The sequence below is a fragment of the Cornus florida genome, unplaced genomic scaffold, assembly GCF_030987335.1.
Source record: "Cornus florida cultivar Cherokee Brave unplaced genomic scaffold, ASM3098733v1 CherokeeBrave_3.0.0_Hap2_Chr03, whole genome shotgun sequence".
Classification (NCBI taxonomy): Eukaryota; Viridiplantae; Streptophyta; class Magnoliopsida; order Cornales; family Cornaceae; genus Cornus; species Cornus florida.
The window spans coordinates 54,807,906-54,821,958 of record NW_026775573.1 but is presented as its reverse complement, the minus strand read 5'-3'; the positions used below and the strand labels follow the sequence as shown (position 1 = coordinate 54,821,958).

General features: G+C 36.5%; 1 protein-coding gene and 1 long non-coding RNA gene across 3 annotated transcripts; both read right to left on the bottom strand.

Annotated features, from left to right (window-relative positions):
- Window positions 1-1,332: 1,332 nt before the first annotated feature.
- Window positions 1,333-8,145, bottom strand: LOC132300564 (cysteine proteinase inhibitor 6). 2 transcript variants are annotated; one of them, XM_059797694.1, is made up of 4 exons: window positions 7,860-8,145; window positions 6,094-6,313; window positions 3,644-3,789; window positions 1,333-1,625 (listed from the first exon to the last, which is right to left on the bottom strand). In XM_059797694.1, exons 1-4 carry the CDS (start codon window positions 8,088-8,090, stop codon window positions 1,488-1,490), a joined length of 735 nt encoding a protein of 244 aa, XP_059653677.1. In that variant the 5' UTR covers window positions 8,091-8,145; the 3' UTR covers window positions 1,333-1,487. The 2 variants fall into 2 exon arrangements, with proteins under 2 accessions (XP_059653677.1, XP_059653679.1); XM_059797696.1 differs by having other exon boundaries at window positions 6,139-6,313.
- A 2,274-nt stretch (window positions 8,146-10,419) lies between these two features.
- On the bottom strand, window positions 10,420-12,652 carry LOC132300562 (uncharacterized). Its single transcript, XR_009480506.1, has 2 exons — window positions 11,151-12,652; window positions 10,420-11,049 (listed from the first exon to the last, which is right to left on the bottom strand). It is a non-coding gene; the product is annotated as an uncharacterized LOC132300562 (long non-coding RNA).
- Between the last annotated feature and the right edge of the window lie 1,401 nt (window positions 12,653-14,053).

Sequence of the window (14,053 nt, the reverse complement as noted above, 5' to 3'; positions counted from 1 at the left end):
CGGGACCTTCCCCATTCGAATTCAACCTCATTCTCACCCTGCTCGAACTCTCAATCTTGATCCAACCTCTGGACATTCTCCCCACTCAATCTCACAGTGTGCTCGTTGACAATATTCGGATAGACATTTGGCGTGATACCGGATCAAGGATTGAACCTGCTCTGATACCATTTGTAACAGAGCGGGCGCTTGCCATATGACCCAAAAACTTAATAGTTAGATGGAACTGCTTACCACTCTTATAATATAACTTTCCGCATCCAACTCTACGTGAGACAAGAGCCCTCACTTGCAAGTTATTATCATTATATTTTTAATGGAGAAATTATTCATATTTTCTTTCCAAATAGAATATCCTCGAAATCATATATACCTTTCCACACGATTTCCCACATGAGATTTGAGAATGTTTTGAAGGTTTCCCGTTTGGTCTATGGCAAGAGTTAAAAGCTAGTAAGGGCTAAAGGTTGCTTTTGAGATATTTGCAATGTATTGCTGAAAGAGTTGACAAAGGCTTAATTGTAATCCATTATTCACAATTGTAGTTGTGTTTAACAGAGTTACAAGGGAAATTGTAAAAATTCAGAATCTTTAATCTGCAGACTTTCTTCTAAATCATAGTCAGAATGGTTTGGTAGACGAATACTAATGGTGAATACTATACAGTCTTAGCTTTGAAAAGCCTAGTAATACTTCTTCGCCTTTGAAAGTATAAAGGTTTGAAAGTATAAAGGTAAGGGTTCGAGTATTAATTTTTTGCCGAGGTAACAAAAATAAAAATAAAAATGAAAAATAAAAAATAAAAAATCTTTAGAATTGGCATTTATGTGTGTGTCAGAGAGAATTTTTCTGGAATAGCAAAAGTTCAAAGTAATTCTGATTTCAGGAATCTGCTCATGATAGGGGCCATGGAGACAGAACAGCCTGATACAGGCATTGATAAAGGGAGTTAAAGAGCAGTTTTCTGCTTGTCGCAAATTTTTTTTTTCTTTCATTTCTCAACTCTGCCATCTATGCTGGAAACATTATTTTACTTTTCAAATCCTTGAACCTTCATTGATACTCGAGCTTAAATGTCAATACCCAAAGCACTTTTCATTAGAGATTCGCTTGAAAAACGACTATTGCTACATCATTTTAAAAAGAAATTATAACAGCAAATCTTTTTTCAACAGAAATTATTAGAGATGTTGAATGAGTGTCTATGGATCAGACTACAAGAAGTGTCAATTAGGTTGAGCAATGTGAAAGTAGTTTTTACTTTTTACACGGGCGGCATGTACCATATATACAAATTCTTACCAGGAGAGAGAGAGAATTGCTCAGATAATATAGTAGTTTAACATCGCATTTATATATATATATATATAGTAGTTAACATCATACAATTATTTTAAAAGCCAGAAGATAAGAAGAGTACAACATTTTTCATATACCAGATCGTAGTATGTTGTGCCTCAACCGGTATTGGATGGTAACTTCCAAATTCAAGAGCGATCCGGCGCCATATGATTGAGAAGGAAAGCACCTTCATTATTCTTATGTACCTCCACCTTGAACTTCTCTTCTTTGTCTCCCCTCTTCACCTTCAGAAGCATATCAAACTTGGCAGTTTCCTCGACAATCTGTTTTTACAGTTTAAACGTCAATTTCAGGAATAAATAGCATGTTCATACATCCCATCAACAAATGTAGTATATTCCACATCTGTCACGGAAGGGTTGTCTTCACTACATATCAAGTATCAACAACTCAAATTGTAGATTTACATTTATAACTATATATACAGATAGTAGAGGTCTCCGGGACATAGAAGGGAACAATTAGCAGCAACAGGCAAATCTGAAATAAAGACTCATTAGTAATCGTGATCGAGTCCATTGAATCCTACCCAAAATAGGAAACACAACCTAAACGATCTCCTTATCAAGTAATAACAATTAACAAGCAATTTGAAACAAGAATCCTAACAGTCGTAGAGAAACTAACAACAATGGGTTGCTTTTCTAGTCTCCCTCTATGACCTTCCTTTGGATCACGAGGGAAGTTGAATATGGACCTTATGGATGCTCCCACATCAAACACCCTGATTGAATTTCTAGCTATGATTATAATCACTCTCCACAAAATGCTTTGCTGAATCACCATTCACCACCAACAGTACCACACCCACTAGATATATCTATACATGCATTCTGGCCAGCATTCCTTAATACTCTCAATGGCCTTCAGCTTAACCTTGCGACTGAGCTGTATCAGTCATGTCTGCAATCTCTTAAAACATCTCTTCTAAACTCAGCCTGTCTCCAGTACTTACCAACACATCTATGTTCCTTTCATTGCTTGCTTCAAACTCTATTTCAACCTTCCCACTCACTTTTTGGTTATATACGTCCATGTTCTGTGCATCTGCACAAGAAATACTGTAATAAATGCAAATAAACCAAAACAAATGGACAACCGTTTCAACCATAGAAAGCTTGAAAAGGACTCAAACCTACTGTCCTATGCTCAGAAATATTTTAAGCAAATGTGGGTTGAGGTAAGCCTGGTAAGGTTACACACCCTTTCAACTTTCAATTTTTCCACCAATGACATCAAAAGGTGGCGTAATGACCCATAAACAATTTTGGTAAGGTTTCCAGAATAACTCTAAGCTCTATAATATGCCCTACATCTCTGGATATGCATCATCATATGTTTATGCAGTTTCTACCAATAAACTTCTCTTCTACAAAGCAACAGTTCTATCACTACCAAAACCCTCCTCCAAGGCCACCATCATAATTTTCTTCAATTGTTTGACTGCTTTAAACAAATAACCATTTTACATAAAGAGAAATCTGTTGCAGCCTACATTGCGATCAATCAATCAACCTATATATAACTGCAATCAGTTCAGCCTCATATAGTTCCTCTCAGAGTTCAAATCCAAACCCCCTAACACCAGTAGGGGTTCAGCAGAAGTATTCTCATACTTGAAACATCAGCCACCTTATTTTGAGTGTAAGCTTCATGTCTACATAGAAGTAATATTCTTGTCTGAAGTATAATTAAACAATATAACGATGTTACTATTATAAATACACAATGTTTTCTTTTCCCCTCCTTTTATGATCAAAGTTTACATGTTAGTGTGCATACCATCAAAGTATGGTAGTGTGAAGTAAGAGGCAAATTCAGAAAGAAAACATAGGGAAAGATGAAAATGAAGGTCTCAATGCAAACTTATGCCTTTTGATTCACAATCTATGTATGTACAGTCATTATAGCATGCATTTATATGTATATATTGCCTCTTTAGAGTAATAATAATCCATCCCATTTATGGTAATCCTTCGGCATAAAGATTTGTTGGCATTCATTACAACACAATAATGAGATTATAAAGAAAAAATTGCACGTAACCAGCAAAAATGATAGCAATCCTACATATGATCTCATGCATTTTGAGTTTCATCAAATGTTCAGTACAAATTTTTTTGGACAAGTAAATGTTCAGTATAATAAAATGGAAAATATTAATTTCAAGCATCTCCAATCAACTCTAAAACATAGCATACAAATCATCAATGTCATTATGCTGCTAATATCACATATAGTGATAAAAGGTCAAATTAACAAAAGCACATAAGTTACTGACCTCAGCTCTCGCATGAACGATGTCTTGAAGTTCATAGGGAAATAGTGAGTTCGATCTCTGCTGGATGGTCTTAACAGCATGATTTGCAGCATCCCAGACTACAGGATCATGGACAGGCACAGCTTGCCATCCCGGGGCATGGTCGCCTGATTTGCAAAAAACTAGAATAAGTATTGGCATGATGAACCCCACCTCACCAAAATTATGGTGAACCCACAATGTTATTAGCTTGAAAATTCGCAAGGGAACGAGTACCAAGTATCTCATCCATGGATCACAGTGACAATGTTACTAGCTTGAAATTTTGTGATAGTTGAACCGCAAATGGTGCCCACAATTTGCAACAATCTTTAAAAGATACTACTTATATGCAACATACTCTGTGTATATGCAAAAAATACACAGAGTATTCAATTGTATAACATTTAGCTCAATTTCTTTTATTTCTAGATTGTACTCCATAAATAGCGTCAACACATCATTAATCATCAACTAGAGTTCAAGCTAAGTTGCAGTGCTTTAGTGAGTTATGGAGTGCAAAAGACACCAACCACGTTGCAAGTTTAGCAGAAGCATGAGATATTTATTTATAGCCTATTAGGTCCATAAGACTTATGTTGACATATTAGGTCCATCAGGCGGCAGAAAATCTTGAAGAGGATTTTGTCAATCCTTTTTTGTAGTAGCCTAATATCCAGATCAGCACCTATTCCACTTGATGAAAGGTGTTGGGATGGTGGTTTTAAGGGGAAAATTCCTGAGTTTGTAAGATATCTTGGTAGAGAAAAAAAAAAAAAAACTTTTGATCGAAGAATGTCACGCAGCCCCAGTGGTCGAGCCAAAATATGATGAATTGCCGGTGGAAGAGGATGATGTTATCCTATATGGTGATGCAGATGAATTTTTGGTTATGCAAAAGTCACTAACTCACTATTGAGTCCGAAACATGAAGATGATGCAGTTAAGGAATTCAATGCAGCAAAAGAAGGAGATGGTGACAAAAAGTTTGATGCTGAAAGTGAGCGGAATGGATTAATTCATGCTGAGCAGGTCAATGAAATTTTCAAGTTCTATGCCGAGGATCGGGTAGAAGAGTCGAGCAGGTTGATACCAAGAAGGGGTCAAACAATGGAAGAGGAGTTACTAAAAAAAATTAGTTCACATACTCACAACATCAACCATAATAGATGGGGACGTGGGGCCTGCTGTTGTCCATACTCTTGCTATAAATGAGATTGATTGTGGGCTGGAGAATGCTATGGGTGCTTTGTTGATGGGCATGTCACCTAAGGAAGTTATATATGAAAGTCAAGGTATTCAATCACATGTTCTATTGAAACCCACTTGACTTCAATCCACCCTGCCACTTGTCTCGTGGATGTTACAAAGGTTAGAAATCAAGTAAAGGAAATAATATATTCTATACTTTCCGTATGCAAAGAGTGTGATATTGGTTCTGGAATTCCTTTCAAAGTGGATGCAATAGTCGCCACTCAAACGTATGGGTTAACAATTGTCGTAAAGGCTCTGAAGGTATCACTTCATTTATTCTTCACAATGGCATGGACGCCAACTAGTGGGTCTCTGAGGTATGCAATTAATGTGCACCATTGATATAAACCGCCAATAGAGAACATCCATCAATTTGGGTTTCACATCAAAAGGCAAAATGTCAAAAGGCATTGCAATGAGGGTGGAACACTACTACATCGAATTTTCACATCAGAGATTACAAGTCACTTAATTTGTAGCCAAACTTGAGTACAAGTTCTTTCCAACTTGAGGGGACTGGTGCAGTCAGAATCCCTAATTTTCTGCTGTGGACTTTGTGTTTTTTTTTTAAACTTCCCATGTTCTGAAATTTTCCTTATTTTGTGTAGTTTCCTGATTTTCAGCAACTTTCTTATTTTGATTTTATTTTATATTTGGTAGTTACAAATATAAGGATATGTTATCGAGCATCCAGATTGTGTTGACCAAGTGTCCAAGATGTGTTGGCCAAGTGTCCGAAATAATAAAAATTATTTTTAAATTATGGACATGGTCATGAAGTGTCAGAGACTTATCACTCAGGAGTGTCGATCTCCGACATGGTGCCCAACATGGACACGAAACTTCAAAGAAATTGTCCATGCTTCTTAGGCAATATTATTATACTATTATTATTCTGTTCACATTGCAGACTAATAATCTCAACTAGTTGAAAACGTATGTCGCCATATAAAGATGTTTTCAGAAGTTATATATCCAATAATCCATAATATAATAAAGAAACTAAGTTCAAGGATAAGTCAGCTATCTAAATATAATAAAGAAACGATAACATATCAAGTTTGTATCGGTCAAAAATGAACTTTAGATCAATACCAATCAAATGAATTAGAAATCAGAAGTTCAACAACAACTAAAAAATAAAAATAAAAACAATAAACCTCAAAAATGTCAGATACCTTTCTTAGCACCAAGATCTGAAGGAGTAAATGAGGGGACGTCACCTGCATGCTTGAATTCTTGCAACTCCTTGAAGTTCATCCATGGTTTTACCCAGACCTTTGCCTCATAAAGTTTCTTTTTACCAGCATCAATAGCCTCGATAGTTAGATGATGCAGAGTACCAGCAACCACCTGTTCTTGCGTCTTCACCACCCTCAGAAACTCAAGGAGTGCATTCTTCCCAAAAACAAAAAAATATTGTGAGTACTATTTTAGGATAACAAAATACATTTAAAGAAAAAAGAAAAAAAAAAAAAAATTGTGAGGCAGAGATAAGAGTCCAAAAGAAATAAATAAATCATGCCAAAGCAATAAAAACTATAATGGATGTCTACCGACTCTAAAAATGATTTAGTCCTTCTAGCCAAAAATCAGCTTCCACTAGAAATGCACCGAATGAGTAGGCAAGTTAATGATAATGCACAATTACTAAATGATTCCTACTAACTAGTTGGAAATCTTTTTATGCGCCATTCAAATGATATTAAAGACCTACTCTCTTTTCTTTCTTTCTTTTTTACCATGCAAGATGGTACTTCAGATTGACAGTGATTGTCAAAGAGTTCCACCTAAATGGCATACTTGGAACATAAGAAATCACAATACTTGGTATTTGTCTATGCACAAGCAAGCATGATCTACTCTCACATTACAATGTAGCTAGCTTCTTTTATGACACTATGTCTTCAGCTGAAAAAATAATAATTACTCAGACCTCACCACTAAAAACCACCAGGGTCCATGCCTTTCATAATGTCAAATGGTAAGTGACTGGGGAACAGTCACATGTGTCAGCCAATAGTAAAATTATTAAGAAAGAAAGCAAGAAAAATCCTTAAAACAATATGAAAATTGATTTGCTTTGAAACAAAAAAAACAAATAAAGTAAAAAATAATCATCTCTCTCAACAGACCCGAATTGTCTAAGGGAAAATCTAAATGTTATGACACCATTACTAATGCTGATCATATAATTAGTAAGTGATAAGAAATTTCAAACATAACCCAAGCCTTTCCCAAAGGATCAAACCCACTAGTGAATTTCAAAGGCGGAAAAAGCAACACCTAATTCCTTCACATTTCGTATTTAAATGTAAAAAATAAAACTACATCAACAAAGAAGTAGTTAATCAAATATGATACGAAAAGGGACACAACTCCATTTCAATTTAGTCCAGGTAACATTTAACTGAACCCTTCGTATTGCATACACTGTCTAAACAGAAACTTCCCAATGCTATATAAAAATTCGACTGAATACTTTTACAAAAACAAATATATAAATAAAAAATAAATAAAAAAAATTTACTTATTAGATTGAATAGACTACATTAGGATTCAATCGGTTGACTCAAATTCAACAAAGCAACCAAAAAAAAAAAATTATGAATTACTAAATCTTTAACAAAATTACACTAACAGATATATGATACATCAAAACTGACAAAGTTGGAAATTTAGCAACAAATTATTGCAATACACACAAACATAAACTGAATTGGTTGACTCAAATTAAAAAATATATGTATATATATATATATATATATATATAAAAGTACTAAATCTTTAGTAAAATTAAATAAGCCTGACAGATATATGATACAAATTGATACACCAAAAGTGGCGAAGACTGAAATTAGCAACAAATTATTGCAACACATAAATAAATTGAAAATAAATCAAGAAGCATAATTTGAAGGGAAAAAATGAAAATAAAAAATACTTCTTTCTTGTTGTGTTCTTCTACAGCAAAACGTGCGAGGCTGTCAATTTCGGCGCTGTTCTGAGAAGACTGGGACTCCTGTATTCCTCCTAGAGTTGCCATTGGAATCAAATCTTCCTGGTTGCAAAACCCTAGTTGGGGTTCGAATTCAAGCGCACAGAGAAAAGAAACGGAGGAGGAAAGTAACACTAGCACAACAACAGAGCAACACAGAGAGCACTCGAATTTCATTTATTCAGTAAAGAGCTTTTATATCGTTTCGTTTCTCACACAACGCACTTCTGTATCGACATGTATATGAATATATACATATTCGAGATCTACAAAACTTGACACGTGGCTTGCGCGTGTCGATCTGTGGCCTGTCTGCGTGTACCTTTTCCTTTTACTTTAATGGATTATATTTGCTTAATCTGTAAGCTGTCGGCAAGTAAAATATGCAGGCCCATTGTGGGTTGCTTCGTGCATAAGCAATTTTGGTGCAATTTTAGTTGGATAATCTGAATCTACCTCGCGCTCATTTCGATTTTTTATAAGTTCGGTCAATTATTTTTATAATTAAATTTAGGTTTGGATTAAAAAATTCCAATCCGAATTTAAATAGAGTTGGATTTGGGTTGAAGTGTGTAGGTGTTGAATATATCTCACTTCAGATGGACCACATTTTTTGGTCAAATGGTCAACAGACTATGCCACATCATCAACAATGGTTCACAAAGCTCGGTCAAATGGTCAACAAGTGACGCCACATCAAAAACAATGGCCCACAAGTCAAACGGTCTAAATTGCATAACACTTACTACATCAGTATACCTCAAACAAAAGATCGAAAACTTGAAGACTTGAGTTGGGAGCAGGACTCAGGATTACTTGGGATCTGAGGAGGTTCTTGGTTTGGTGGATGAAGTTTAAGGTTCGTCGAATTGACACTCTGACTTGACTCATAGAGAGAGATACCATTTTGACTCCCATACATTTTAGACCCATCTCAATTAACTTTATTTTATAATGTTAATGGGCCTCACATGTGATGTCATATGACATCACCCAACCTCTCACTTGGCCTATATAAGGAGGTGATTCAAGGCTAAGCGGGAGGTAGAACAAAAAGGGGAGGAGCAAATAAGCTCTGATGTTTTCTCCATACACCTTTATTAAGGGAGTCAATGGTCTATTATTACACTGCCATCTTCACTCTCTCTCTCTCTCTCTCGAGTTTGACTGTACTTCCACCTCTCTTAGTCCATCTCAAATTCTAATATATTGTCTGGATCACTCAAATTTGTGTATGATATCACCATTTATACATATTTTATTGTATTACGAAAATCAACCCCCATAATTTGGCAACTCCACCGTGGATATCAACACAAAGCTGAGAAACTCAGGCGACCATCCTTCTACAATACACCTCTAGAGCTTAAGGTTTTCTACCTCATTTTGGTGAGCTCGTCCTTTACTTTAAGCCTCTTCATTTCTTTGCATTTTTGCACTGTCAGCCGCTTTAATTATTATACTCAATTGTTTATCACTTGGGATGACTTTCTATTCCTACACATATATACACAAAGATATATGTATATATATATATATATATATACACCTCTTTTTTATGACCTACAATCAGGTTAATTCAAAGACTGGTTCAAGTATTCCAGATTATTTTGACCAGCAGTCCATGAAAATTTAAGAGAGCCCGTATTCTATGTCATCTCCCTATTATTGATTATACAACTTGCAAGCAATATCACCCACTGTTATAAGGACTACCTACGCCTTATTACAATCTTATACAGCGTTATATATATATATATATCTTATACAGCGTTATATATATATATATATACACACACACACATACATGCCTTTGTGTTTACCTCGCATCTTTGTCCTTTTATTTCCATAGATGAAGCATTGTGGTAATGATGGTAAAAGTGACCTTTAGCATACAATCTTGCAAAAGAACTGTTGCTTTATGCCTAAGATTTTTTTATCAAGTCTACTTACTAGAAATTTTTCATAATATTCCGAATTTATCTTCAAAAGATATGCCAGATGCAACAGTTCACAGGAGTAGGGTCAATTAGCTTTTTCCAATCATGTCATACGCTTTCGTTTAGCTGTGTATTTTAGCCTACAATTATGTAGACAATTAATTCAACTCTACGCCTGTCATGATTTGACTACACCATCTTCAAAATTTACTTAGCCCACAAACTTATTTTTCACCTAGGAGACACTGTTACAAAAACTCAGCACCTAGTATTGACTTAACTTGACTTGTCATCACATGTAGGCAAAGTAACCTGCAAAAAAAAAAAAAAAAACCCTGCCAGTGTAATATATATTTATTACATATTTAGGGTGTGTAACCTCCGCACTCCATTTATTACGTATATGATGCCACAAAACCCACATGCTCTCTTTAAAAAGCTGACACCAGACCTAGCTTGAATTGAGTTTTATGAGGCTTGTTTCATGGTTTAGAGAATCGATCAAATGACACATCTCGAACAGTCTCACCAACTTAAGCTCTTTCAATATCATAGTATATAATAACTTCTTTTTTTTTCATATTCCAATACCAATCTAGACACCATTTATCTGTCTTTTGACACACTGGGTAGACCATCAACCATCCGCATGCTTTGGGATAACTAAAGCGTATACATTTATTTTAAATATATAGTACATATATATTTTTCATACAAGCAGCGAGGCCCTTTGATTTTAGGCTACGTGGCCATTGATGACGAAACCCGTTGATACCCACAACCAAAGCTCATTCTTGTGTTGTTGGACAATCTTCCTTCCATACTTGGTACATGTCTGCTAATAGAAACCAAGTTCAGAGACAATACTGTCGTCCCAGAAACTCATCAAAGGCGCTATATGCTTTGGTTGGCTTGCCTTTCTTGCATTACATAGTCTGCACGGAAAGGCAATCAAACCTCTCTCTGGAAAAACGAGACAGATGGACCGGTAATTTCAAACCTCCCTCTACGATCCTGTCGACCTCCGGCGGCGGGCGTCGATTTTTTCTCGCTCCTTTTTTTTTTTTTTATCGACAAAACCCCTCGATTTCAAGATACTGTTTTGCCAAACGCGAACACCCATAGATTTCAACTAATCACTCCCTATCAATGACCCAACACAGTCGACAAACTTTCCATTTTGGGGCTACAGCTTTCTGATCAATAGGGTAAAATGATTCTATATCAAATTGCAATTCAGAAAAGCACAAATTAAAATTAGAAAATGAGGGAAAACATGTAAGGACCAAATTATCACCTTGTCTTCCAATTATCCCATGATCCCTCCACAGCGACTTCCTTGTCAACATAGCTCCAAGTAATCATTGTTGGAGTACCTTGCTCACTGCAAGTGTCTTCGTACCCTGAGGTAGTCTGCATCCATGAATGAACTGGGATGTACATCTCATCTAACCACTGGGACCTAAAAAAAAAAAAAAAAAATGGATGAAAAATCTCGACTTAATTGTCGATAACCCAAATCCTGTCGATGACCCTTCTGGATTTCAGTGAACCAACCACGCTTTCTGGTTTGTTGTTGTCGCGTTACAAGACTTCTATACTTTAGACATCTCTATTGATGACAACCCACCATCTCTCGTTGATCGCCGTTGGCCTTCCTCGCTGCCACTTTCTTGTTCTGCGGTTGTCCTCGAAATTGAGCCTGTCGAAATCCAGTCGATTTTATGCCAACATCACACTCTTCGATTATCCACGGTCCACAACCCATCGATTTTGCGCAACCGACTCTGCCGATGACGAAGCCCGTCGATGGCGAGGCCCGTCGAATTCGCACGTTACACTTCCCATCGATTTTATCCTACTTACCCACATCGGTATAGCCCATCGAGATCCGGCGATAGCCAGTCTAGTCGATGACCCAGCGCTTCTATTTGTCAACACCAATGCCTGTCGATGAACCAGTGGTCCCCCCTTTCGTCGACTCCATCGATTGCTTGGGGGTTTTCGATTTCTCGACACTGTAATTTTAACTTCCATATAGCCCCTCGATTTCAGACAATCGTCTTTGTCGAGGCCCGGCGACAACCCACGAGGACAAAGCCCATCGATCTCCGGCGATAGCTAGTTTGGTCGATGACCAGCGCTTCTATTTGTTGACAAAATTTGTCGAATTAGACCCATGATTGTCGATGACCCAGCGGTTCTCTTATCGGCAGTTTCGTCGATAGCCCAGCGATTCCATTTGTGGTCGAAGCCAGCACTTCATGTAGCACCCCGCATTCCTCGACGCCGTTTCAATTACAGCTCGAGGCCAGGCTTCGCGGAGCACCTCGCGTTCCTCGACGCAGCTTCAATTGCAGCTCGAGGCCAGAACTTCGCGGAGCACCTCGCGTTCCTCGACGCAACTTCAATTGCAGCTTGAGGTCAGAACTTCGCGTCGCACCTCGCGTTCCTAGACGCAGCCTCAATTGCAGTTCGCGTAGCACCTTCCACAATATGATTTATGACAAGTCTCCTAAAAATTTATCACATAAAAAAATAATAAAAAATAAAAATAAAAATGGATGGGAACCGGTTTAACCCGTTTTGCAAATAATCCGATTGGAAGCTATGGGAGGTTGAATAAAAAAAAAAAAAAAAAAAAAACTGCTATCAGATGGGAAGCCATGGAAGAATGAAAATTTCGCTCGAGTTTCTTCAATTTTAAAACCTCTATGGTTCAAAGGTCAAAGCTTTGTGTTCCATGGCTGTGGAAGCTAATGGGGTGATTTTAATGTTTTTATATGTTAAACTTTAAAAATTGAGCTCCATGCATTGAAATTCAGTATTACAAATGTAAAGAAATTTTTTCAATTCTTTTGGTTGAAAGGAAAAGAAGAGATTTTCGAAAGTTTTTCATGTCATATAGTATTGAAAGATTTGTGTTCCTGCTTTTAGTTTTGTTAAAACAAATGTGTTTTAAAGGGCTTCCTCCCGAACCCATTTTAAAAATATATATGTATTTATAAATCCTCTACAGATTTATTTACTTTCTTTTACATCTACACACAGTTGTCGCAATTCTAAAGCTGCTTATCATTCGAAAAGATTAGTGGGAAAAGATAAGCTTGAGTTTTACAGGCCATGTCATTGACGAAGCACATCCCATGTATACATATGCATTCACACATACATGTGCATTGCTGGCCCATACATAACTAAAATAGTGTGTATTGCTGGCCCATAGATAACTAAATCAATACTTTATTCTCTTTATATGTCTTCACACTTACCAACGACAGAACTTCAGTTATGCATGTAGACAGAGAGACAGCCCCATTCAATATTAAAAATAAATATTCATACAAAAGGTTACACTAACACGTGATCATAGGTCTAAGTCAACTTTAATTTACTAAATGGACTTAGACTTTGTTACACAACTTTCAACGCTCTTCTCCTCCAAATTACTCATTGTAGACTTTAACTTACATACATTGGTGTGTTTATATATATATATATATATGTGCGCGCGCGCATAAATTCTTATATGTGTGTATATATATATATATATGCGCATATAAAGGTGCACCTATATGTTACCTCTAACAAGTAGCACTAGTTTTCATGGCACTTTATCGGAAAAGTCCACTTACTAGCTATGATGCACCTGTCATTTTGGTGTTTATATTTTGCAAGCTTATGTCATGACGCTCTCATGACATCTCACTGGTACCGACTTCCCTATACAAACATATCTGACGTGGAAACATATATTCAATGCATATATACACGACACCTCACCTTCGAGGTTCGGAAAAAAAAAAAAAAAAAAAAAACAAAAAAAAAATTCTGAATGCACCTCCACTTCATATTGCTTCACGTTACAGTATTCAGTACTCTTACTTGCACAAACCATCGAAATCACAATATAAATATGTTCTCGATGTAACTTTACCCACCGTGGTTACAGTGCTACATGCTTTTCATTTGGCTTATACTCACCTTCGATATCGCATTTTAAATTTTTTTACTGTAACTCCACTCATCGGCGCGCCTTTCACTCGGCTCGCATCCCCAAATATATATATATATCTATATAAATTCATGCACACATACCCTTTTGTAATTTCTATAAGGGGCATCCGTACAGGAGGGGACTAGCTATATATATAAATATATATATACATTCCTTCACTCGGTTAGCATATTTCATGGGTT